Source organism: Hakea prostrata, chromosome 7, assembly GCF_041222555.1.
Source record: "Hakea prostrata isolate BN-2017 chromosome 7, UWA_Hpros_2, whole genome shotgun sequence".
Classification (NCBI taxonomy): domain Eukaryota; kingdom Viridiplantae; phylum Streptophyta; class Magnoliopsida; order Proteales; family Proteaceae; genus Hakea; species Hakea prostrata.
The window spans coordinates 4,021,885-4,045,142 of NC_142606.1; the positions used below are offsets into that span (position 1 = coordinate 4,021,885).

Genomic DNA, 23,258 nt, shown 5'->3' on the forward strand with positions numbered 1-23,258 from the left:
CTATATTGCCTCATTATGGTATAATGACCAATTTACCCCCATTTAAACTCTTTTACACCCAAACCTTAGACGAGATCCATTTATCCATCTTCTACCTTCACTATACCGGACCGTCACCGAAAACCATCCCAACCCTCCCTTGCCGGAGACCACCGCCCTCACTGTCCCTACCGAAAAATCCATCTCTCTCTCTCTCTTTACAGTGAAGACGGAGACTAAAACCCAACTTCAAATCAAGAACCACCATTGCTCGCAGTCTCGGAAAAGAAAATGACTTTGGATTTTGCCATCCATGGCGGTGAATCAAGATCCCAATTTTGTGTGCCAAGTTCCCCATTGAGAAATCCTTGGCCGCTGCTATCTCGTCCTCTTCTTTTCCTTCTTTTCTTCGTATTCTATCTCTACGGCTCTACCTCTCCGACTATAATCGATGGGCTCCTTTGGCCATCTCAGCTTTCACCTCCATTGCCGCACCAATGAGTCTGTCGGGCGATCTACTCAAGTTCATTTGTTGAGATCTGCTCTAAACTTGCACCCAAAATCGGGCGAATTTTGCCGAAATTTTGCACCTGGCCATAACTAAATTGATGTTTTACTTTTATATAATATCATGAAATGATATGATAAAGCCAGTGCCCAGTGGGTTTCAAACGAACAGTTAACAGCACAAAAGGTCCACCGTGCAATTAATCATTACTAAAGGGATCATCCAACGGCTCACGTTCGTCACCGGATCTATGTCATCGACGGTTGATATGTTCTGTGGATGGATGAACATTCTATACCATAACTGTCGATCTTAATCCACATCCTACAAATAGTCCATATCGAACGGTCCATATTTGACTACAGTGCTCACGAAGGGAAAGCAGTTACAAAGCACTCTACTCCAGTTCGGACAGAGAAAGAGAGGAGCAGATTGACGCGAGAAACCAGAGATCGGAATTATCTATCGTAGTTAGTTCGGAGATGGAGAAGGAGAGAGAAAGATACGTTTACATCGCAAAAGTTGCAGAGCAAGCAGAGAGATACGATGGTGAATTACTCCTTTAATCTTTATTCACAAATCAAGATTTGAGCTAAAGCTTCCATTTGAGTTAGCTTCTATAGCTACTGTTGCTGCAGCTCTTTAATAGTGTGATTTGGACAGTAGAAAGCAAGAATTTCTCCATGTTGTTTGATTAACTTAATTAAGTTGATGTTGCTTGTTACTTTGCACTTTTGATCGTTTCTAGTAATTTTTGTGTCTCCGTTACTATCCCTTTTCTGTTTGACTAATATTGGTTTTTGGTAGTCAGTACAAGTACTGGCCAAGCTTTTGTGTTTGCATCCATCTGATGCCATCATCTATTTGCGTTGGTTTCTCTCTATGTAGGTGTTTTGAGATTTCTTTTCGATTATATGATTGTTCTTAGTAAAGTTGTTTATTCAGCCTTCCACCTGTTGCTTGATTTGTTTCCATAAGTGATGCATACCTTCGTTATCTATGTTTTTGGTTTATGTTAGCTTGGTTTTACTAGACAGAAACTGCAAAAAGTATTTTACATAACATTCTTGAACTGTAATCCTGTTGTTCAAGTCTATATGGTGCAAGATTACATTCCAAACTGTCGACATAATTCCCCATCCTTGATCCTTGCTTTGGAGATAGGACCACCCGATAGTCAACTTTCATTCACTGTGTGATTCTTTTAGTTGCTTAATTAGTTTATACTTTTGGCACTAACCCAAAATCTCTCAATTTGAGAGGGGAGGGGCGGTGAAAATTGTCTATAATTTCATATTTATCTGCAAAATAACCTTAAACATGTCCTGATAGGAACTTAGAACCATTCCTTTTATCCTCATTAAGAAAATAAAAATTAAGGGAAAGGGTTTTGGCTTGAGAGGGATCATCTGCATGGTCGACTTCTAAACATGCAGTTAGTCACTTGGTAAATTTGACAGTTCAATGGATGGGGAATCCCAGCTCACTAGGATAGCCGCATGTCAAATCTGGTGGTTACTCTTAATTTTGCCACATTGTTTTCTTTTCCATTCCCCCATTTCTCAAATGGATTTGAGCCAGCCCATTTCTAACTCCTTATTCTTATGTGTGATAATGTCGATTGAGCTGAAATCCACCAATTATAAGGTAGGATATGGACTACATATAACTTTTGGATGGCGCTAGATAGTCAATTTTTCAGAAAATGTAACACAATAAGGACTCTTTTGACACCATTTGCTTTATCATTGTTCCCAAAACATTATCACGTGAATTGACTGCATTTTACTTTGTTTTGTTTTTTCTTCTTTAAATGTTTTTTGTCTTTTTTCTGACTCTTTTCTCTGAGATTTTACTTTTCTTGGGTGGTAGCTTGGACACTGGAATATATGAGATTGTTACTAGTTCAAGTCTGCTTCTAATCCTAAAAACTTTTAGTATGTTCACCTTAGTGAAAATACTATTCTTTTGTGCATATTGTGTAAAATCAAGGGGGGGGGGGGGGAACAGATCCATGAGCCCTCTCACTGCTCTACATGGACTGATGATTTGGTTAGCTGACCATCAGATGGATTTGGGCTCCATGGATCGGGACTTGTCTAAGTTGAGAGCCATTCTTTGTCATATAGGCCAAGCCATGGCCCCCCATCCCCTTGCTGCCTTCGCTTTATACTTTTTATCTACATGAAAGTAGATGCCTCGTATTGTTTTCTCTCCTCTGAATTGTTCACTGAGTAATTAATTTAACTTTTCATCATTTAAATGCTGGTGTGAAACTATGATGGATATGCTTATACTTCTGATGTTGGACTCCCTTTCCAAAATTTCAGCTTGTGTAAGTGATAAGTTTTATTTGAAGAAGATGATGATGTTATTATTATTTTTATTTTTATTTTTCTGCAGAGATGGTTGAATCCATGAAGAAAGTTGCCAGATTAGAAGTTGAACTGACACTGGAAGAGAGGAATTTGATGTCAGTTGGATATAAGAATGTGATTGGAGCAAGAAGAGCATCGTGGAGGATATTATCTTCAATTGAGCAAAAGGAGGAGGCCAGAGGGAATGAATTAAATGTCAAGAGGATAAGAAATTACAGGCAGAAGGTTGAGGATGAGCTTGCTAAGATCTGCAGTGATATCTTAGCTGTTATTGATGAACATCTCCTTCCATCCTCATCAACCGGAGAATCGATGGTTTTCTATTATAAGATGTGAGATACTTAATGTTTATTATTTTTATACTTCGGTTAGTAGAGTTTTACTGTTTCTAGCCAGTGACTGATGGATTGAAGATGGTGTGGTATGGATTTTTGTGTTCTTGTTCCCTGCTTTGGGACAAGAGGATAACTGGAAGCCATTGGGATGCATGGTTGTCTTTGGCATACATGTGAGAGAATTTTTACATTTCTATGTTTTAGCAGTGAGATAATTAGAGTTACACTTACTTCTAGGCTAAACCATCTCCAAGTCTGAGCTTTGACCAATTAGATAGTGGACTAATCAGTGATTCAGTTTTTTCTTTTTTCCTTTCTTAATTTTATTTATCGTATTTTGTAATGTTTCTTTTCTTTTCCATTTTTAATGTTTTTCTCATTGCTGATATGGATGGATCTAATGTTAGTGTCCTTTGTCTTACTAGGAAGGGAGACTACTGTCGATATTTGGCTGAATTTAAAGCAGGCAGTAGTCGTAAAGAGGCTGCAGATCAGTCACTCAAGGCCTATCAAGTCTGTTGAGTTATTTCTTACTCTTGCACCTTTTCTTTCACTTTCATCCTTTTTTACTGGGGAAGGGGGAGTTGTATGAATTTTTAGTCTTTATAGGTTTTTTTTTCTTTACAAATGAAGATCTAAATTTTATATTAGTATCTGTAATGGGTTTATTATAATGATGTAGGCTGCCAGCAGTACTGCTGCCACAGATCTGCCACCGACTCATCCCATCAGGCTTGGCCTGGCCCTGAACTACTCAGTATTTTATTACGAGATATTGAACTCCCCTGAAAGGTTTGCTTGACCCTTTTCTCTTGAAAAGTCTTTGTGTTGAACACAAGTCCCTTGCTGTTCAAAAATGTAATTTAACATCTTTTTGTGTCTCCTGTTTCTAATCTTTGTCCTCATTTGCTAATTTGTTTTTCTGAAGCTGTCATTGATTATTTTTTATGATTATGACTGTACTCTCCATAGAAAATGGAGTTATATATGTTATACTGACTTCAATGTTCATGGCAATTATGTGGTATACAGGGCATGCCATCTGGCTAAACAAGCATTTGATGAAGCAATTGCGGAACTTGATAGCCTTAACGAAGAAGCATACAAGGACAGCACCCTTATAATGCAGCTTCTGAGGGATAATCTCACATTATGGACCTCAGATTTGCCAGATGAGGGAGGTATATTACAATAAATGCATTCCCTGTCATCTCAGTGAATTCCTGCATTTTCTCCTTTTCATTTCTTTTTCTCTTTTTCAACGTTCTAAGTCCTTATTCTTAACTTAATTTGATTTCATTTAACAAATTTTGTGATGTAACTTAACTTTGGATAATCCTTTTATCCAAAGTTGGGTCCATCTTCAAGATCTTTTATGCTTTCCAAATACTGGTGAAATTTATTATCCCTGCTACGTCGACCTTTAAAGTTTTGATGGAATTGTAAAGGTAATTGTGGTTCACATGAAGAGATTCCAAAAAGTCCTTGCCTCTTGAAGCTCCCATTATTACATGAGTATATCATACTAGGCCATATATCAGACTCCCATAGACTACAGCAAGGACTGGCAAGGGCAAGCTGGAAATTTTCCTGTGCATTACCTGTATTGCAGAAATTGACTTGAAAATGCAAAGGAAATTAAGACCACATGGCATCGATCTGGGATTTCCATTGGGTGTCTGGTCATTGCCTGTCTCTGTCTTGAATCTGTAGAAAGGTCAACTCAGAGAGAGGGAGAGAGATAGAAGGTTGTGTCTGCTCATTCTTCATTCCTTCTTTCTGGCTTACCAATTGTATTTATGCATTGCCATGAACTCGGGCTACATTACCTGCTCAAATCAACCACTGGGCCTGTATTAATCTTCAAAATCTTGTGTAGAAGAACAGTAACACCAGATAATAGAGATACTTATTCTAAATTCTGACAAAATTTCTTCTGACCATGAACAATCTCCATCCCCATGCTATGGTCATTTGGGATTGGGTATTATGTCCAGTGGTTAGCAACTGACTGATGATATCTGTTTTGCAATTATGTTGTTTTGGACTGTTAGGTGATCAATCAAAAATTGATGAGCCTGAAAAAGAGTAAGCAGTTGATCTTCGAACTTAATGAGGTAAGTCGTAAGTGTAGTTCTTTAATAGTGAATTTTAATATTTAGAATTTAAACCAAGTTTTGACAAACCAGTCTCTAAAATAGAAAGTGGGAAAGGTTGCATGTGATATGGTATCCAGTTAGTTCCATTCTAGAAGTGTGGCAACCACCCATTTTTAGTGAATGGAAGATGTTGTTTGTGATAATAATCTTAATATGATGAGCCTTAAGTGGTGGCATGGATGCATATGCATAAAGTGCCTGCACCATTTGAGGCTTTCACTGAGATTTCTCACACTAAATCCATTACAACTGCTTAACAGGTATCATCTTCTGTTAGAGTACTCTTTTTTTTTTTAGAACAGTCCAGAGGAGATAATCATGTTACATATATCAAAAACTATTATGATCCTTTATTATTCTTTGGTGGATATGCCTTCTCTTGATGTCTTGTGTATGGTCAACCTTTCTCACAGAAAAGCCTGGAGAGCGAGTGATTCTTCTGGGATTGTCAACTGAGCAATAGGATTGCAGTATTGAGATGTGCATTACTATCAGCACCTTCTGGTGACTCCTGACTTGTATTATGTATTTCTATGTGATATGTTTTTTTTTCCTGCGAGTTTATGAACGTCAGGTTTCGATGTAGTAAAGTGAAATGGATTCTGGGTGCTAGTGATTTTGTGAAGGGGGAACTGGGAAAACTTATGGGAAGTCTCTCCCTGTGTCTTGTCTTCCTTATTATTCTGGGCTTAGCTTCTTATGATTGTCTGTACACTATTAACATTTAACTTTTGGATTACTGGAACAAGTGATTTGTTATTTATCTTCTAAAGTGGTATATATGGATTTTTTTAATTTTGTATTTAATTTCAGTTCTCGAATGATAAGTAGTCGTAGAGTTGGGTCATTCAGGGACAGCGGTCATTCAGGGACAGCTTACTTTTTGGTGTTGGGCCTTGGTCGGGAAATCGGAATCTGCAATATTGATCTTGATTCCTGACTCTAGCATATTCAAATTGGTCAATTCCTACTAAATTTTTCAGGGCAATTTCCATAGGAATTGGAAATTAGAAGTTAGAATTGGCCAGCCGATTGGATATCCAGTTTTGGTCTCATAAAATGTTCGTGAAACTTGCTTTCTTTTGAGCCCAACCCAGCTATCCATATGACTATGGGTGGGTTCAGACCTAGCTTCAACTTTCATGGGGTATAAGACCCACACATGAGGTATGAAACTGATGCTTCATGGAGGTTTTAGACCCAGGTAGTTAGTAAATCTGAAATCCTGTGTTTTTTTTTTTTTTTTTTGGTAGCCAAATCTGAAATCCTTTTGGAGGAATGTTAAATCACTGTGTTTCACGTGTGATTTTCATTTTGCATTTCTTGGGTTTTGTAATCTAACAGATGATGCGCCACTTATGTGTGAAGTCCCATTTTGATCATTGATGAGTTGCAAGGTCCTGAAAAGGGAGTAACTAGTGCAGGAAGCTCTTGCCTTCGCATAGTTTGAGGCAGGCAGTAATGTATGTAGTTTTAAATTCCTTTTATGAAATGCTGTTTCTAGTCTCAATTCTAGATCATTAGGTTGGAGTGAAGCAATCTTACCACCTCATTGAGATAAGTCATAAGTCATCCAAACAGGTTTGCATGGCGAAAATATCTTATAGATAGGCTTTGTACTCTAGGCAGAAAACAACTTCATTATAGTCTCTTCAATTTCTCAGCCACATTTTTCTGGACTCTATAAAGAGTTGAAAAGAGCATATTGATAACAGAGGCACTCAATTAGTCAATTGAATGAGTCCAAAATTTCGCATCTAACTAATTTAAAAACACTGAGCTATTAATTGTTGAAATTTTCACATTCTTCTCTCAGAAGGTGGGGGAACAGCTAAATATTAGTAAGGCAAATGTCAATATATAGGTAAATGATCCTAATTTGGCTAGGTTTTGGTTCAGTGAAGGAGTAATTGCTTGCGAGACGCATCACACCAGCGAGTATAGCAGAGTTGGAGGTTGGGCCAGTCAGAGTTTGGGCAGGAACTGAAGTGATGCAACCATAGAGATAATATTTTCTCCTTCTCTTCCTCCTGGCTCAACATGTTAATCATCTCTTCCAGTACTCTTTCCAATTCCTCCCTCTCTCTGCTTCTTAATACAGGTGCATCTACACCATTGCTTGCACAACACAACAATGGCAACCATGTGGTTAGCATGTTTATCTTAGTTTCCCTATGTTGCTCTGCGTTACTGTTTTCATACCCAGTTTCGTCTCTCATTTCTTTTACCTGCTTGAACAAAAATGCTGCCACAAAGAAAAAGAAAATGAGTCCAATATAGCTAACCCACCAAGATAAACAAACCTAAATATTGCAAAAACTTAAAAACTTGCAGCAGAATTCGAGGCCAAAATCTAGGGTTTCAATCATTTAAGAGAGGTATGGTCAAATACTTAGCAGTCAAGAGAAATTACCGCAGAGCTTGACCAGCAACCCTTGAAGTCGTGGCTCCGCCGTGAGGGACAGCTCCGCCAAGCTCGCCGCCGTGCCCCACCTCCATTCCGCTTCCTCTATACATCCACAAACCGCCATCTTCTGAGCCAACCAAAGCAGCTCAGCTCCCCATTTCTCAGCCGAATCACTACCATCAGCACCATCTCCGGCAAAGAAATACCTCGCACCCTCCCTGAATAACCGAAGAGTTCGGAAGATTCTACCCGCCCGGTAACCAAACGACCAGCGTCCAGAGCAGGATTCAGATACTGATCCAGCATCACCAGAGACACGGCGGCGTTCCTGCGTTGACATGGCAGCTTCAAGCTGAAGAAGTGTCCTGGAGAAGGCAGCAGAGAGGGCAACACGGTTAACTTCTTTGAGAGGCTCGAACCCTTCGCCGATATTCTCGTCGATTAGCTTCTCCGCAAGGGATCTCACGACTTCGTACTTGCGAGAATTGACGGGGATCTCATTCATGAGTGACAGAAGCTGCGACAGAGCCCTAGCAAGGCTGGAGTCTCCAGATCCCTTATTGGGAGTGAAGCTTTGAGGTTTCGTTGTGGAAGAAGAATTTGAGAAAGCGGAATTCTCAGAAAATAATGGAGGAGTGACGAGTACGGAGGGGAATAGAGAAGAAGGGAGAAAGTGAAGGAAGAAGAAGAAGATGTAGAGAAGGAGATCACGAAGGATCTGAATGAGTTTATATCTCTCAGATAAGTCGACAAGGGATCGATCTGCAGAGATTAACAAAGAAGTTACGAACTCACGTAACAGCAAAGGTGTCATGGTTGTGATCAAGCTTCTCTTCATCTTCATCTTCTTATCAAATTGAAACCCTCGTTCTCTATTCCTAATCTAATTCCCTCTCGAATAGCAAGAGGGAGGCAAGAGGGAGGCAAGAGGGAGGAAGAAGTTACCTCTGTACCTAGTTGTTTATTGAGGGAAGAAACCAGAAAACTAGAAACCTAATTCTGTTCGTGCACAACCGTACGAGGACTCGAGGACAATGTTTGTTACAGATACAGAAAGAATGGAATGAAAATCGGAATCGGAATCCAAATCAGAATCTATAACTTATAATTGGACGACAATAAAGCGCTAGCGGACGAGACACGATAAGCGTCAGCGTTAGATTTATGTTATTTGGTGGGGTCCAGGGCTGGAGTTTTCTTAGGTGCCACGTGAACACATGATATCACTTACGCAGGTTCTCGAACTAGAATAAATGAGACAATTATCTGATTAACTAAGGCCCGTTTGGTCGGGAATCAAGAGTTTTCGCATCTTCTTAGTTTAAGGCATGTTTGGTTACATGAATCTGATAATTATATTCGTTTGGTTGTAAAAATTTCTAGATTTATAGGTAAAGAGTGAAATTTAGAGATTTCAAAAAAGCTATACAGTTATACATTCACAAAAATCAGGTCAAATAATTTTTTAGGTACAACAATTAGGTCAAATTTCACTCCTAGATGTTGGATGTATGCAATGACATCTAGTGCTAACATGTAGTTATCTTTGTATTTATTCCCCTTTAGTTTTTAATGAATGATATTTCTTTTGGATAGAGAAAAATTAAAAATAAAATGTGATGCGTTTTTTATTAAAAAAAGATTATCTTCCCAATTTTTATTGATTTCGGATATTTTCCGACAAAATAATGCAAGGGGCCACAAGATACTATTGTGGGTTCCGTCCCTCTTAAATTGTTTTTTTATTTTTGAATATCATCTGATTTTGCGATTGAAAAATGTATAGTAGCACAAATCAGAAGATATGATGCGGAAAAACATCCTCCACTGTGCACAAGTCTCTGTTGTCCACAACAATGCACATATATACAAAATAATTGGCTAAAAAAACAAAGTAAATACAAGACTATTGAAGATTGTTAAAATTTAAAATTTAACTTTTAATCTCAACCAATCATTTGGTATAAAAATACACTGTTGTGCACAGTAGAGAAAATTTTTTTCCGATGATGCAGTAGTCATTGCTAATTGGTTGATTTTCATTTAGAGTCGTGAAGTTTGACAATTTGCCATTACATCAAATATCTTAGAAAAAATAAGTAGAGACACACCTGTCAATTTCTTTTCTAACTTATCCGGATCTTTTCCAATGGCTGGAATAGTTTGAGTCAAAATTCGTTTTGAACAGCAAAATTGCAAGAAGAGGTTGGGAATGTTCCACGTCACAAGCAACATCGAGATTCCACCTCTAAGGCCTAAAATCAGTGACTGAAATGTAAAACCTCCGATCTTTTCTAAATTAGTGATCAAAATACAAAACCTAGTATTATAGTCTTTTTATTAATGAAACAAAAGTAATCAATTTTTATAATTGATAATTGGTTGGCAAGTCAATTCTTATTCTATAAATTGGATTGCATAACGAAAAGGTAAGATGGCACTGCTCCCAAGCAAAATTCAAGTTTGTATACGTCCTTCCCTCCCAAGAGTCCCAACAAATCAGGTTACCTGTACCTATCAGGTCGGGACCAAAATTGGCTAGGTGTAAAGAAATCGATCGTCAAAGCCAACATCAAAATCTCTGAGTTGGTTGCTTTCCGCTTTTGATTTGTCTCGCCTAATCACTCCCCCTGAATTTGGGTAATTGTAGTACCATATATTTATTATCTTCCCTGAAATAGAGGTACTTCCTTCCATTTCTCAATCACAAAATTAAGTAGGGCCTATAAATAAAAAAAGGGTAATTTTTATTTGGACCCCTGAGCCTGAGGTTTGGTTCATGTCATTTTTAATCCAAATACATGGACATTTTGCATATACCTTCACTGGGGTATCCAATAAGATCAATTAAAGACAAATTGTGTTTATTACAAAAATACCCTCACTTGTAAAAACTAATTTTTATTTTTATATTTAAAGATTTAAAGTTTCTTAATTTACAAAATCAATTTCCAATTCCATGAATAACTAATGCTGAGAGGGACTGTTAATTAATCAAACAAGCTTCCAGAGCTCTATCTATCTCCATAAAAATGGTGGAAAAAGGAGAAAAGCTGCAAGCAAGCAGTAGTCTATCGTTTGTTTCATTCATTTTATATTCACCAACAACTACATGATTAACCAAGAAGAAGAAGAAAAAAAAAATTACTGAAGAGCAACCTTAACAAAATGTGAAAAACTTCAAAAGAAAACCCTAAAAAAGACATAGAGATTGAAGAGAAAGAGACATTATCCATCTGAATTGTTCTCTTTTTCTTCGTCTCCCTCACCAAGAATGTCTTTCAATTCTCGATATACAATCCTTGGCTGCTTTCCACACCCAAACATCGTGTGACTTTTGCCATATCCAGTTGGACCTTACATCATGATTGTGCATTTCGCCCCCAGTTCCATGCCGTTTATCCTGGATTCCACAAATTTCTTGTAGAATCCATCAAGATCTTCTTCCTCCAAAGTAGAAATACCATCAAGACTGAAATTCCTATGCTTTATTTCAGTTCTGACTCAGACACTGCGTTTGTCGGAAAAGATCTGCAACCTGAAACTGGCTTGTCTTTACAATCTGGGTAATCACGAATTCGGCCAATTACTTTGACTAAATGCTCTGCCGGTGGATAATCATTAGTCGCAAAGGTTGGATTCAGAGATGAAAGGGCGCTTTTCACTGGAAATAAATCTTAAACAGAAAATGAATGAAACAAACAATAGACTACTGCTTGCAGCTTTTTTTCCTTTTTCCACCATTTTTATGTTTATGGAGATAGATAGAGCTCTGGAAGCTTGTTTGATTAATTAACAATTCCTCTCAGCATTAGTCATTCATGGAATTGGGAGTTGATTTTGTTAATTAAGAAACTTTAAATTTTTAAATATAAAAATAAAAATTAATTTTTACAAGTGGGGATATTTTTCATCATAAAAATCACAATTTGTCCTTAATTGATCTTATTGGATACCTCAAGAGAATATCACATCGTTCTATTATCGGTCTATTATTGGGATGTTGGTTGTATTTGAATTTGATACACATATAACAACATCATTTCTCAAAAGCTTTCATTTTAAGGCTTACAAAATAAGGGTAAACTGTTTTAAGAACATATCCTTATGATTCCAGACTTTGTTTGGAATCAATGAAAACTAAACGATTCAAGATTACTTGGTTGGTGATGAACAATACTTCTTATTCAAGAAGTCATGGGTTTGACTCTAACTAAAATATACACATGAAAAATGCTTGCCCGGATTGTTTGTGCTTTTTATTATTTTAATGTTTATTTTAATAAGATAAAACGAACGATAAACTTTTTTATTTTATTAGGTAGGGTTAGTAGACTTCTGGGAAAATAAATAAAACTCCATAAACCCCCCAAGGGGCCCAAGGAGTTAGCTGATTCTTGTCTGTTTTGATCTATAAATTTGACTTTTAGACTTGGGCCCCAAAATAAGTAAAAACCCAACTCTTTGCTTTGTGAAGTGCCACTAATGATCTTCACAGCTAGAATAAACAATTAACAAAACCACCTTATTGTAATAATTGTTGACCAAGTGTAAGATAAATATTTAATAAAATACATACTAAACAATAGAGCTTCTTGGCACATTTTCTTTCATTCATATTGTTATGATAATGTCACCAACCATTTAGGCCTCCACACCTAAACTTTTGTAGCTTTGATTGCACACTTCAATGCTGACAAATGTCAAAGTAAATAAAACATGAAGACCAAAATTAAATCATAACAGTTGTTTCTTGTCTGTCATCAATTTTTCATATGAAAGGAATAAACAGAGCAGAATGCAAAGACTCAAGAATGGATCACATAGCATGAATGGTGCCTCCCCTTGTTTCTGCCCTGATTTTACAAGTTCTTGAAAAACTTCAAGCTTTGATATCCACTCAATTTACATTCCTTTTCTCTTCTAGTAATAAGGGTTTCTAGAGCTGGAAGCTTTGAAGAATGGAAAGCCCCTACTTAATGGCTATCTTCATAACCTCCTCCTTATGCCTTGGCATGCAAGTAGTACAACATATACTGAAATTGACATTAAAAATTGCTCCAACATAATGGTGCAGCAATGTCCCTGTGGCTTCCTCTGCATTGCATATATACCCATGTAAAGCAAATTGAGAAAAAGTCCTTGCTTTGCTAGGGTACTCTGACCTCTCTCCATCTAGGGACTTTGGTCCACCTTGTTTCCATTACTCTGGGGAAGATGAGGAGGAGAAGAATCAACAAGGAAGGAATTTAAGTGCTTGTACATCTTGTTAGTCTTCTCCAAGTTCACAGCATGACCAGCATTCTTTACCACTTCCAGTTGAGCATTCTCCCCTAGGTAACTACACATACAACATTTCTCAGTTAGATCATTTCACCAGCAAAATTGATCTGATGATAAGAGATACTACTCGTAGACAATAAACCCAGTTACCTTTTCAGTCTGTGCCCCAATTCCAGTGGGAATATCTGATCTTTGTCTCCCCATATGATTAATGTTGGCTACACCCATTAAAAAACCATTTGATTTGATAAGAAATTAAATAGATTATATACAAAGAAAATCAAAAGTAGAACAACCAAGGAGTAAGGGTAAAGACCTGAGTGATCTTTGGAAGATCAGAGAGCTTCCTATCTTTGAGTATGGATTGAAGCAATTGTGTCTTCTCTTCAACATATTCTGTACACATAACCTGTAAAAGATAACATCAGAACAACAAAAAGCCCCAAAATTTCAGACATTAATGAATTGCAGATGAGTTTTTAACCAAGATCATTGAATCTTGCAGGGTACCCACATCAATGAAATCGCTAAGGAAGCAAGAGGGCATGGTCTTGGCAGGTTTGACAAAACTTAAGCGAACCAGCTGCTTCATCTTCTCTGGTGTCTGCGGCATCAAAATGCTAGCAGCTTCATCTAAGCTTGAAACCGGAAACAGACCTTCCTTCAAGTCCTTCTCCTCCAAACACACTCCGGCACAACACAGCACCACCCTCTCCACCGCCTCCGGGAACTGTGCCGCCATACTATACCCAACAAATCCACCGTAACTGACACCGACAAGGGTTAATTTGTCCACCCCGTGCGCCTTCATCAGCTTCATCAAGCACTGGGCTTGGAAGGATTCAGTTCGTTCAGGGCGAGTTGTGCACGAATCTCCGAAGAAAATCAGGTCTGGAACATAAACATTGAAGCGGCTGATAAAATGACCGAGAAGATCGTTCCATTGCCACATTGCATTGGCTCCAAATCCATGGATGAGAAGCAGATTTGGTTTATTCTCTTTGTGGATTTTGGGTACCCAACAATGCATTGTTGTGCCATCACCCATGTCGGTGGTGACGGATCTGAGGCCAGAATAGGCGAATGTGTTGCGATAACACCAATCCCTTGAAGCTGTAAAGCTGAAACACTTCGCCATGGCGATGAAACAGCGAATATTGAATCAAATCAATCAATACAGGCTAGGGATTGGAACCCATATGGGTTATGGGAAGTTGGGAACAATCCTTCCTCCGCATGGAAACCGATCAAATCAGGAAGCTATAGAAACCATCTTGGGCATTGCGATCACAGAATCGGAGCTACTGCAAAAACCACGGAATCTTTTTTCTGGGTAAACCCAAAAAAAAAATAAACCGTGGAATTTGGCTCGTTCCTATTTGTGATTGAATTTTTTCAAATGATGGAGCAATTTATTGATAAAACAGAAGACCTTCCTGATTTAAATCCATTCCTTCCAGGGAAAAAAAAAAAAAAACCCAGCGATTTTATTAAATCTCATATTTAATTAGTTTTAGGAATTTTTTAACACAACTTCTATTTATATCTTAAAATTAACGTTTCCTTGAATTATTCAACTTGTCAGTTTGACCCACTATAAGGATGATAACACCTGTCGTTAAAATAATTAATTAGATGATGATATAAACAAATTAAATTTTCCTGAAGAAAATCCCTACCCACCCAAACTTTCTTGTTCATCTTTTCTTTACCATATATTCACAGTTTCTTTCTGCATCAAGATTTTGTTTGTTCTCCAGATCATTTTGTTTTTTCTTATTCCATCTCTGACTTCTATTTTCATCTCATCTGCCGACAGTATACAATATTCAATCATCTGCCACAAAAATAATATTCACAGAGAATCTCATTAAATACTGATTTTTTTTGGTTAAAATTAAATAGTGATTCTAGAGAGCACAAACGAACAAGTGGTGAATCCTGAACCAATTGAAAAACGTATAGATTATTAGTTCAAGATTTTTCCCATTTAAATCTACATATTCATCAGAACATTTTATTTACGGACTTTTTCCCTTCTAAAGATTGATTTGTAACAATCAAATTTACTAATAGCTTAAACAAAACGAAAGAATCAGTCAAGTAGACCCAATGGGCAGAAAGACAAAAAAGCAACAGCTTCGATTTAACCAACGATTTTTAGAACCATGAATTTTTCTTTAAGTTTTTGTAATATTGTGGTGCGCTGGCTTTTAATATATTCTCTGTGATAGAAATTGATAGACTCAGAAACAATTAGACAGAATAAAAGTCTTCTACCATACTAAGGTTGATGGTGGAAGGTCATATGTGTTACAACAGATTTTCAAATTTTGAAATATTAGATTCACCTCACCTAGGGGAAGAGTTTTAGTTGAATACAAACTCTATGAGATGAGACAAGGTTTGTTTCTGGTCTTCAATTGAGCTTGAATTCATATCTAAATTTGAATTTGATTTATTTTGTTACACCCTGTGATGAAATTTATAAAGAAATTAAAAAGAGATGGAGGAAGAGATAATATGAGAAAGCAGTGAAACAGAAATTATGATTCTTGCTAAAATTGCAGAGTCAGAGACTAATAGCTTTTAGTAGTAAAGGGTCTAACTAATAAATTGAACAACCCAAAGTGGTACTGTGGTAGCATTAATTAGTAGGAGTTATTCGAGAGCGACCAGAAAATTTTCATTTTTTTCATTTACTTTTGTTAGAGTTCTTGAGCCAATGGGAGGCCAAATTAAACACTCCTTAATATTAAGGTTTTTATTTGGAGGTATTAAATTACTAATTGTGCAGTCAGATTCAAAATATTTGTTTCGATAGGTCATGACATTTTGTTTTGATTATAGGTGAGAACCTGTGAAATTAGACATCATTCATCTTAAGAACTCTTTTGAATTCAGTTTTTAACTTTATTTCAAGAGACTTCAATGGTGCAACTGATTCTTTATTTAAGATGGTCCTTTTGGTGAGCTACCAAAAGTTTCTTGGCTGTAAACGAAATTGATATCATTTGTAGGGTTTTGTTACGGTTTGGCTCTATCTTAGAGGTTTCAATTGGTTGAATCTGAATGTTTTGGTCTTGTTTTGATAAAATTGCATTGGTTTCAGTACAAACAAAACAAAATTATAATTCAAAAATTGATTCAGTTCCATATTTGGTTCTAACTTCTAAAATTTGCTGAAAAAATTGATTCATATTGATAATTTTATCGTTTAGTTCTCTGATTTCTGAACTGAGTCCAAATCATCATTTATTTCATGCTCAATCAATTGATTTTAATCGACCCAACCAATTCGCCCAACTCTTCACCATGGTGATGGAGAAATTCCTTACAGTAATGGCTATAATTTTTTCTTGGATGAAAATCAAAGACTACTAAAGATAAAAACATTATGGCCAGATGAAACATTATGATAACAAAATTCGGGTATTTTCTATATTAATTTTGGGTTAGTATTTATTTATTAGTTAGTTACTGTTGTTTTAGTCCTGCAACTAAAATTTAGACAGATATCCTATCAGTTTTAGTTGTATCAGTTTTAAATCAATTTGACGCAAACTCATAGATGAACAAATATCTCTAATTTTTGGAAACATATTCTCATCTAAAAATCATTCAAAAAAAGAATACTTGGATGAAAAATAATAATAATAATAATATATCCATGTCATGCCATGTCTTGCTAGGTGTTGCCTGATTACATCATGATATGTTTCAACATGACATGACTGAAACCAGGTAAAACAAAAGATCTATATTATATATATATATATATATATATATATATATATATATATATATAAACATACATAGATAGTGATGTTGAAACATATCATGGAATAACCATTCATTTTATATTTTGGTAGAAATTTGCTTTTATATTTTTGACGTCAAAAAGATTTTTTTTTTTTGGGGGGGGGGGGAAAGGGGTGTTGGGAGATTCGAATTTCATGAAAGTCTATTTTTGCTCACCTTGACTATATCTTCAAGGTAGCTTTCATATATTATATATAACTTAAATGAAAAGTAAAGCTTCATCCCTGACTTTTTTTCTTTTTTTTGGTAACCATCCCTGACCGAAGGAGGCAATTTATAAATATTTTTATATATTATTTATAATTTAAATAAACAGGGAGGCTTTATCCTGACTCAAGGAGGCTATAAATATTTTTTACAATCATGGTGACGATAGATCACAAGATTCACAACAAACTGATCTATTTTGGTATAGTTTTCCTCTTATTCATTAGAATTCAAAAAATTAACATACAGAAAATTCAGTAAATCAGATTCCAGGAGTTTTGGTTAAATCAGAAGACAACCCATCTTCTGGATTGTTCGCGAAATTTAGCTTCCAAAAATCAGAATACTAATTCAGTTTTCTATCTCTTATCCTGATGGAGCACTGTAGAAGAAAAGTTTCCAGTTGATCTTGCCAATTTTTGGCAACTCAAAAAGCTATTCATAACATTGCACTTTTTTTATAGCCTTATTTATTCCATTATTTCAGAAGCATATTACCCAAATATCTATACATTTCGGAAGCAAAATTGCAACACAAGGTTGAGCAGCGTAGCTAACTTTGCTAGATTTGAGGCATAAAGCCTTCCATGAATTGGAGAGAGATACTTCCAGACTGTATTTCATGTGGCATAGCACAAGGGCACAATGCCTCACACGAACAAGTTTTCTCAAGCCAAGTAATAGATAATGGCCAAACAGTTTTACCCTCAATAAACCGGGCCTCATGAGCTAGAGAGTTTGCCACATAATTGGTCTCTTTAGGAATAAACTCTAAAGCAACTGACATATCAGGGTGGGATAGCTTCCTAATATCCTCTACCACCACCCCCAGTTGGGCAGAGGCATTGGGCGACCTGCTATTTAGGTGATTTACAACAACATTACAATCAGATTTGAGAAAGCTTTGATGAGATGGGAATAACATCCTAATATCCTCTAGCACCACCACCAGTTGGGTAGAGACATTGGGCGACCTGCTATTTAGGTGATTTACAACAACATTACAATCAGATTTGAGGAAGCTTTGATGAGATGGGAATAACATCCTAATATCCTCCAGCACCACCTCCAGTTGGGTAGAGACATTGGGCGACTTGCTATTTAGGTGATTTACAACAACATTACATTCAGATTCGAGGGAGCTTTGATGAGATGGGAATAACAAAGCAAACCAAGTCTCTGAAGAGTTGTTCATGAAAACAACAAACTTGACCAACAAGACACTAGATTAGGAATGTCACCATAATGTTCTTTTTGGTAAAATCTAACTTTAAGAAGTTATCTGGAATACCCTGAAGATGTACTGATCTACATCAGGAGTTAAATATACCAGAAGTCTACTTTAGAGTTGGGATGGTTTACATAAATCACCCAAAAGAAAGGAGAGGCTGATTGACTTCATTGGACCAAGTAAACCTTCTGTATTTAAAGACAATATCAAATAGCCCAGCCTCGAGCAAACAAGTTACAAGAGCACAAAACTCTTAACATGAAAACCTCTCATATTGTTTTCAAAAGTGATGCCTCACTTTGAGAATGACCAATTAGAAACTTTCCAAATCATAGACAAGAGGGAGGAAAACTTGGTGTACTACAACATTTTCATTTTACTACCTGCAGAGAATTGATAAGTAAGAACACCATAAGTGGCATCATCAATCTGAAAATCAAGTAAAACTCAAAGGAATGATGAGGCTGAGTCACATTATTGAGAATTACTCTCAATACCATAGACTCCCATATGATGCAACCAGCAATCTACAAGCAAACACTAAGCCTCTTTCAGAGATGTCAAAGTATCAAATAGCAATTTCAGAAAGAGAGAACATAAGTTGAGAACTGTCTTGAAAACTGTTGGAAAAGCGAGCCGGACTTTCCCTCCATATATAGGTTAAAAAGCAACAGCAGCTCAACATCTCCCATTAAACATGTCAATCAATCACTTACACATGCCTTCTGTTAATCACTATGGTATCTCTAAAAAAGAGAGACGCGGGATCATAGGAAAAATTAACATGTTAACAAGTCTGAAATGAACACTTTTTACACATAGGGTGAAATCAAATAGAATAAGTATCCCTACTCCTTTAAAAGCATGTAATCTGCAATAATTAAAAGAAATGAACACTTTTTACACAGAGGGTGAAATCAAATAGAGTAAGCATCCCTACTCCTTTAAAAGCATGTAATCTGCAATAATTAAAAGAAGATAACTTTTATGAGTTACATTGCACTCCATCCAGCTCTCTTCTTCACCCCTCTATTTTTCATCATGTCTCTCACCCTTTCTGCATCCTCCCACTTCCCAGCGGAATTATACATGTTGGAGATTAAAACATAATAACCATCATTTTCAGGGTCCAACTGAATCGCCCTCTGGGCTATCCGCTCTGCCATCTCCAAATTATTATGAATAATACAACCATTAAGAAGAGCTCCCCACACACCACCATCTGGATGAATAGGCATTGACAGAACTAAGGATTCAGCTTCACAGAGATTTCCTAACCGGCTAAGAAGATCCACAATACATGCATAGTGTTTTAGAGAGGGAAGCACACCATAATCCCTCATCCTACCAAATAGATACTTCCCTTCTTCAACCAGGCCTGCATGAGCACAGGCTGACAGAACAGCAAGAAAGGTAACTCCATTTGGCTCAACACCTGACTCCTCCATTTGCTGGAAGATCTCGATTGCAGATTTAGCATCCCCGTGAATTCCATATCCTGAGATGATAGCATTCCATGATATAAGATCCCTTTCAGGCATCGCATTAAAAACCTCTCTTGAGATTGCAAGTTGCCCACATTTTGCATACATGTTGACCAATGCTGTAGAAAGACAGAGATCACATTCTAAACCTCTTTCTTTGATGTAACCATGCACCCTCTTTCCGTACTCCAGAGCTCCCAGATGAGAACAAGCCGAAAGAATGGTCACCAAGGTTGCCACATTGGGTTTCAGTTCTTCAAAAATCATCATGTCAAAAAGGGCAATAGCCTTACTAGGATGCCCATTATGAGTATAAGCTGAGATCAGTGTATTCCAAGTGATAATATCTCTAGAAGAACTACAGAATATGTTGTGCGCAGTATTTAGGTAGCTGAACTTGCCATACATATCCAAAAGTGAATTTGCAATAGAAACATTGTCATCGATATAAATTTTGATCACATAACAATGCACAGACCGGCCCAGAAGTACTGCTCCTGATTTTGAACATGAAGAAATCACGGAAACCAAACTGTTTGAATTAGATCTTAAACCTCGACATTGCATTTCTCTGAACAGCTCTAAGCATTTAAAATCCAATTGCATTCTACCATACCCAAAAATCATCCAGTTCCAGGCTTCAGAGTCCAGTTGACACATCATGCCAAAAAGCCTTTCTGCAATATACACACATCCAAACTTACAGTACATTAACAGTAAAGAATGATTAACTTTATGGTCCAGATTAAAATTTCTCCTCACAATAACTCCATGAAAAGCCTTTCCTGCATGTAGGTTCATGGAGTTTCCAAAACCTGATAGCATACAACTGATAACAATCCCATCAGGATCAATATCTGAAGCCTGCATTTCCCGGAACAAATCCACGCATTCAGAGATATTCCCTGTCTTAGCAAATGCACTAATAATCGCAGTCCAGGAAATAAGATCTTTATCAGGGAACTCCGAGAATGCAATAAAAGCTTCTTCATTGGCGCCACATTTGGAATACATAGATAACAACGTTGACTCAACGACTTGGGAAGACAAAATCCCTGTTTTCAGCGCATAACAATGTAAGCATCTACCTTCTAACAAGGCGCCCAACTCCCCGCAAGCTTGTAAGCCACCTTCAATTGTTCTCCAATTTGGTTTCACCCCACCCTCGCCAATCATGAGCATCTCTTTAAGTCGAGATAAACCCTTCTTACAATCATCGTTCTGCACATAGCCATTAACAAGAGCCGTCCAAGCAACAACGTCTTTAAGCGGCATTTCATCGAACACCAGACAGGCGTCTCCCATTTCACCGCATTTTGCGTACATATAGACGAAAGAAGACCCAGCAGCAGGATTACCGGCAAAGAGGCCCAGCTTTAACGTGAGACAATGGATGTTCTTGCCGCGCAGGACGGAACCCAGTTCGGCACAGGTAGCAACAGCCATCGGGATAGTGAAATGGTTTGGAGCGGCATCCGATACAACCATTTGGCCATAGAGCTTAAGAGCTTGTGGGTAGTCTCCATTGGAGAAGTAACATTTGACGACGGAGTTCCAAAGGAAGGTGTCTTTGGGATTGATTGATTCGAAAACATGAGCACCCAGAGAAGGTTTATTGAAATACGAATACAGAGAGATGAGCTTTGCCGCGAAGAAGATATTGTCGTAATGACCAGTTGTGCAGATTAAAGCGTGAGATTGAAGCAGAGACTCAAAATCGGAGATTGGGTTGGAGAGGAAGCGATCAAAATGAAGATTAATGTAATTTGATTGTACAGGAGTTGAGAAGGAACGACCGCTGAAGCAAATTCGCCTACAGAGGAAGCCGAGTTTGAGAACAAGCATGGGGCGTAATCGGAACTGCTGGTGCCGGCCGATTCATCCGGGTTTAAATTGGATTTCGGAACAGAAAACGGGTCGAGATTTCGGTACAGCCCGGTCTAACCATTTTGATACAAAGTCAAAATTAAGGTAGTTAAAAAGCGCATATGAAAATTTTATTTTATTATTATTTTTTGTTTTTTTCGGTAGAAGCGCATATCACTAACTGGAGAAATTTCTGCCAAAATAAAAAAATAGAGGCTTTTTTTTTTTTGGTACAAGAGAAATTATTGAATTTGAGTATATAATACAAGAGATTCTGCCTTTGAAGTAATTTATATCACAAAAAAATAGTCCGTATCAATTAGGATGTAATCTTTAATATATTTTTATGCGATAAGATGATAAATTTTATATGGATTTTCAATTAACGTATTTTTTTTTTCAATCATAAGTATGTTTCAATATCTTTGTCAACTTAACCTTCTCATGGGATTATGGAGAGTCCTTAATTGCTTTTGTGCTAAACATTCAGGCGAAATGATTATTATATTTCTTATTAAACGTACAAATTTCACTTATATTAATATTTTTCCGCATGTTGGTGCAAAAATCACCATATCACTACGAAAATTTTCCCCTCACTTTGTGTATTTTATTTGATTAAAAACGTTTTTTTCAAAAAAATTAATATATCTTACAAGAAAATGATACTACCTTGACATTGTCATTATAAAGGATTGAGACTAGGATTGAGACTATTTTCTTTAATGGAAGTAGGGTAATCATTTTGTTTTGTTTATTATTATGTCCAAACTCATCAACTTGTCGCACACACATATTTAGGTTCACAGGCAGGCCCTATTATCATATAAAATATGTAAAATTTATAATCATTTATTAAATTTTTATAGTCGTGACAAATTCAATTTTTTTTTTTTTTTTTTGCCAAACACATTAAATTTCATTCAAATAAACAAAATGGGGCGATCCTCCCAACAAAAACACTATACAAATCCTCCAGCCCACGTGGTGGTTGCATCCACCAAACTTTAGACATACTCAAACAACGGCCCCTCTAGCTAACAAATCGACAGAAACATTATTTGCGTGAGAAATATATAATACCATACAATTATCAAACCCCAACAAAAGATTCTTAATAAGCTGAATTAAGTTAGAACAAGGCCTATTTAGAGCACCATGTAAACTGGAAATCACTGCCTTACAATCAGAGAAGAGCTTGATATTCTTTATCCCTAGGAAACTCACCCACCACAACCAGGTGTGCGACCCGGGTCGAACACCGGATTAGTCTGGGTAAAGCCTTGGAAACCGGGGTTAGCAAAAAAAAAAAAAAAAAAATCAACTTGAAGGATATCATATATCGCTTTCAACTCCACTTGTGATGCAAATAGACAATTTCAAGTTGAATTTAGACCTTGAAGACGAGTCAAGAGGGTAGGTTTCACGCCTAATGAAAATTTGGGTTGTTACATATTTACATTGACTACCCATGTGGACCAGTCAGCGATAAATGGGGGATTGGGGCCCAGAATGCGTAGGCCTTTTCAGGCTAATAATTAAACGGGTTTGGGCCCAATACAACGTAATCCATTACACCCGAGCCCACCTAATTTTACC

The 23,258-nt window shown here is 37.0% G+C and overlaps 4 protein-coding genes across 4 annotated transcripts; 1 reads left to right on the plus strand and 3 right to left on the minus strand.

Annotated features, from left to right (window-relative positions):
- Positions 1 to 879: 879 nt before the first annotated feature.
- On the plus strand, positions 880 to 6,131 carry LOC149009092 (14-3-3 protein 7-like). The gene is made up of 7 exons (XM_089161259.1): positions 880 to 1,036; positions 2,891 to 3,197; positions 3,626 to 3,713; positions 3,883 to 3,992; positions 4,233 to 4,381; positions 5,255 to 5,317; positions 5,773 to 6,131. The coding sequence occupies exons 1-6, from the start codon at positions 970 to 972 to the stop codon at positions 5,290 to 5,292; spliced, it is 759 nt and encodes a 252-aa protein (XP_089017385.1). The 5' UTR covers positions 880 to 969; the 3' UTR covers positions 5,293 to 5,317; positions 5,773 to 6,131.
- A 487-nt stretch (positions 6,132 to 6,618) lies between these two features.
- Positions 6,619 to 8,808, minus strand: LOC149009093 (uncharacterized). The gene is made up of 2 exons (XM_089161260.1): positions 7,773 to 8,808; positions 6,619 to 7,604 (listed from the first exon to the last, which is right to left on the minus strand). Exons 1-2 carry the CDS (start codon positions 8,608 to 8,610, stop codon positions 7,255 to 7,257), a joined length of 1,188 nt encoding a protein of 395 aa, XP_089017386.1. The 5' UTR covers positions 8,611 to 8,808; the 3' UTR covers positions 6,619 to 7,254.
- Positions 8,809 to 12,343: 3,535 nt separating this feature from the next.
- On the minus strand, positions 12,344 to 14,467 carry LOC149009094 (uncharacterized). Its single transcript, XM_089162011.1, has 4 exons — positions 13,564 to 14,467; positions 13,366 to 13,458; positions 13,200 to 13,267; positions 12,344 to 13,107 (listed from the first exon to the last, which is right to left on the minus strand). The coding sequence occupies exons 1-4, from the start codon at positions 14,185 to 14,187 to the stop codon at positions 12,942 to 12,944; spliced, it is 951 nt and encodes a 316-aa protein (XP_089018137.1). The 5' UTR covers positions 14,188 to 14,467; the 3' UTR covers positions 12,344 to 12,941.
- Positions 14,468 to 18,999: 4,532 nt separating this feature from the next.
- Positions 19,000 to 21,641, minus strand: LOC149009095 (Pentatricopeptide repeat (PPR) superfamily protein). Its single transcript, XM_089162252.1, has one exon. The coding sequence runs from the start codon at positions 21,636 to 21,638 to the stop codon at positions 19,302 to 19,304; it is 2,337 nt and encodes a 778-aa protein (XP_089018378.1). The 5' UTR covers positions 21,639 to 21,641; the 3' UTR covers positions 19,000 to 19,301.
- Between the last annotated feature and the right edge of the window lie 1,617 nt (positions 21,642 to 23,258).

Bases quoted from the DNA above. Each gene is read 5' to 3' on its own strand.
- LOC149009092 (XM_089161259.1), top strand. From the start codon at position 970: ATGGAGAAGGAGAGAGAAAGATACGTTTACATCGCAAAAGTTGCAGAG. The intron at 1,037-2,890 runs GTGAATTACTCC...ATTTTTCTGCAG, and splicing joins GCAAGCAGAGAGATACGATG to AGATGGTTGAATCCATGAAG. The intron at 3,993-4,232 runs GTTTGCTTGACC...TGTGGTATACAG, and splicing joins ATATTGAACTCCCCTGAAAG to GGCATGCCATCTGGCTAAAC.
- LOC149009093 (XM_089161260.1), bottom strand. From the start codon at position 8,610: ATGAAGATGAAGAGAAGCTTGATCACAACCATGACACCTTTGCTGTTA. The intron at 7,605-7,772 runs GTAATTTCTCTT...TCTTTGTGGCAG, and splicing joins GTTGCTGGTCAAGCTCTGCG to CATTTTTGTTCAAGCAGGTA.
- LOC149009094 (XM_089162011.1), bottom strand. From the start codon at position 14,187: ATGGCGAAGTGTTTCAGCTTTACAGCTTCAAGGGATTGGTGTTATCGC. The intron at 13,459-13,563 runs GTGGGTACCCTG...TATCTTTTACAG, and splicing joins TCCTTAGCGATTTCATTGAT to GTTATGTGTACAGAATATGT. The intron at 13,108-13,199 runs GTAACTGGGTTT...TTGTATGTGTAG, and splicing joins TTGGGGCACAGACTGAAAAG to TTACCTAGGGGAGAATGCTC.
- LOC149009095 (XM_089162252.1), bottom strand. From the start codon at position 21,638: ATGCTTGTTCTCAAACTCGGCTTCCTCTGTAGGCGAATTTGCTTCAGC.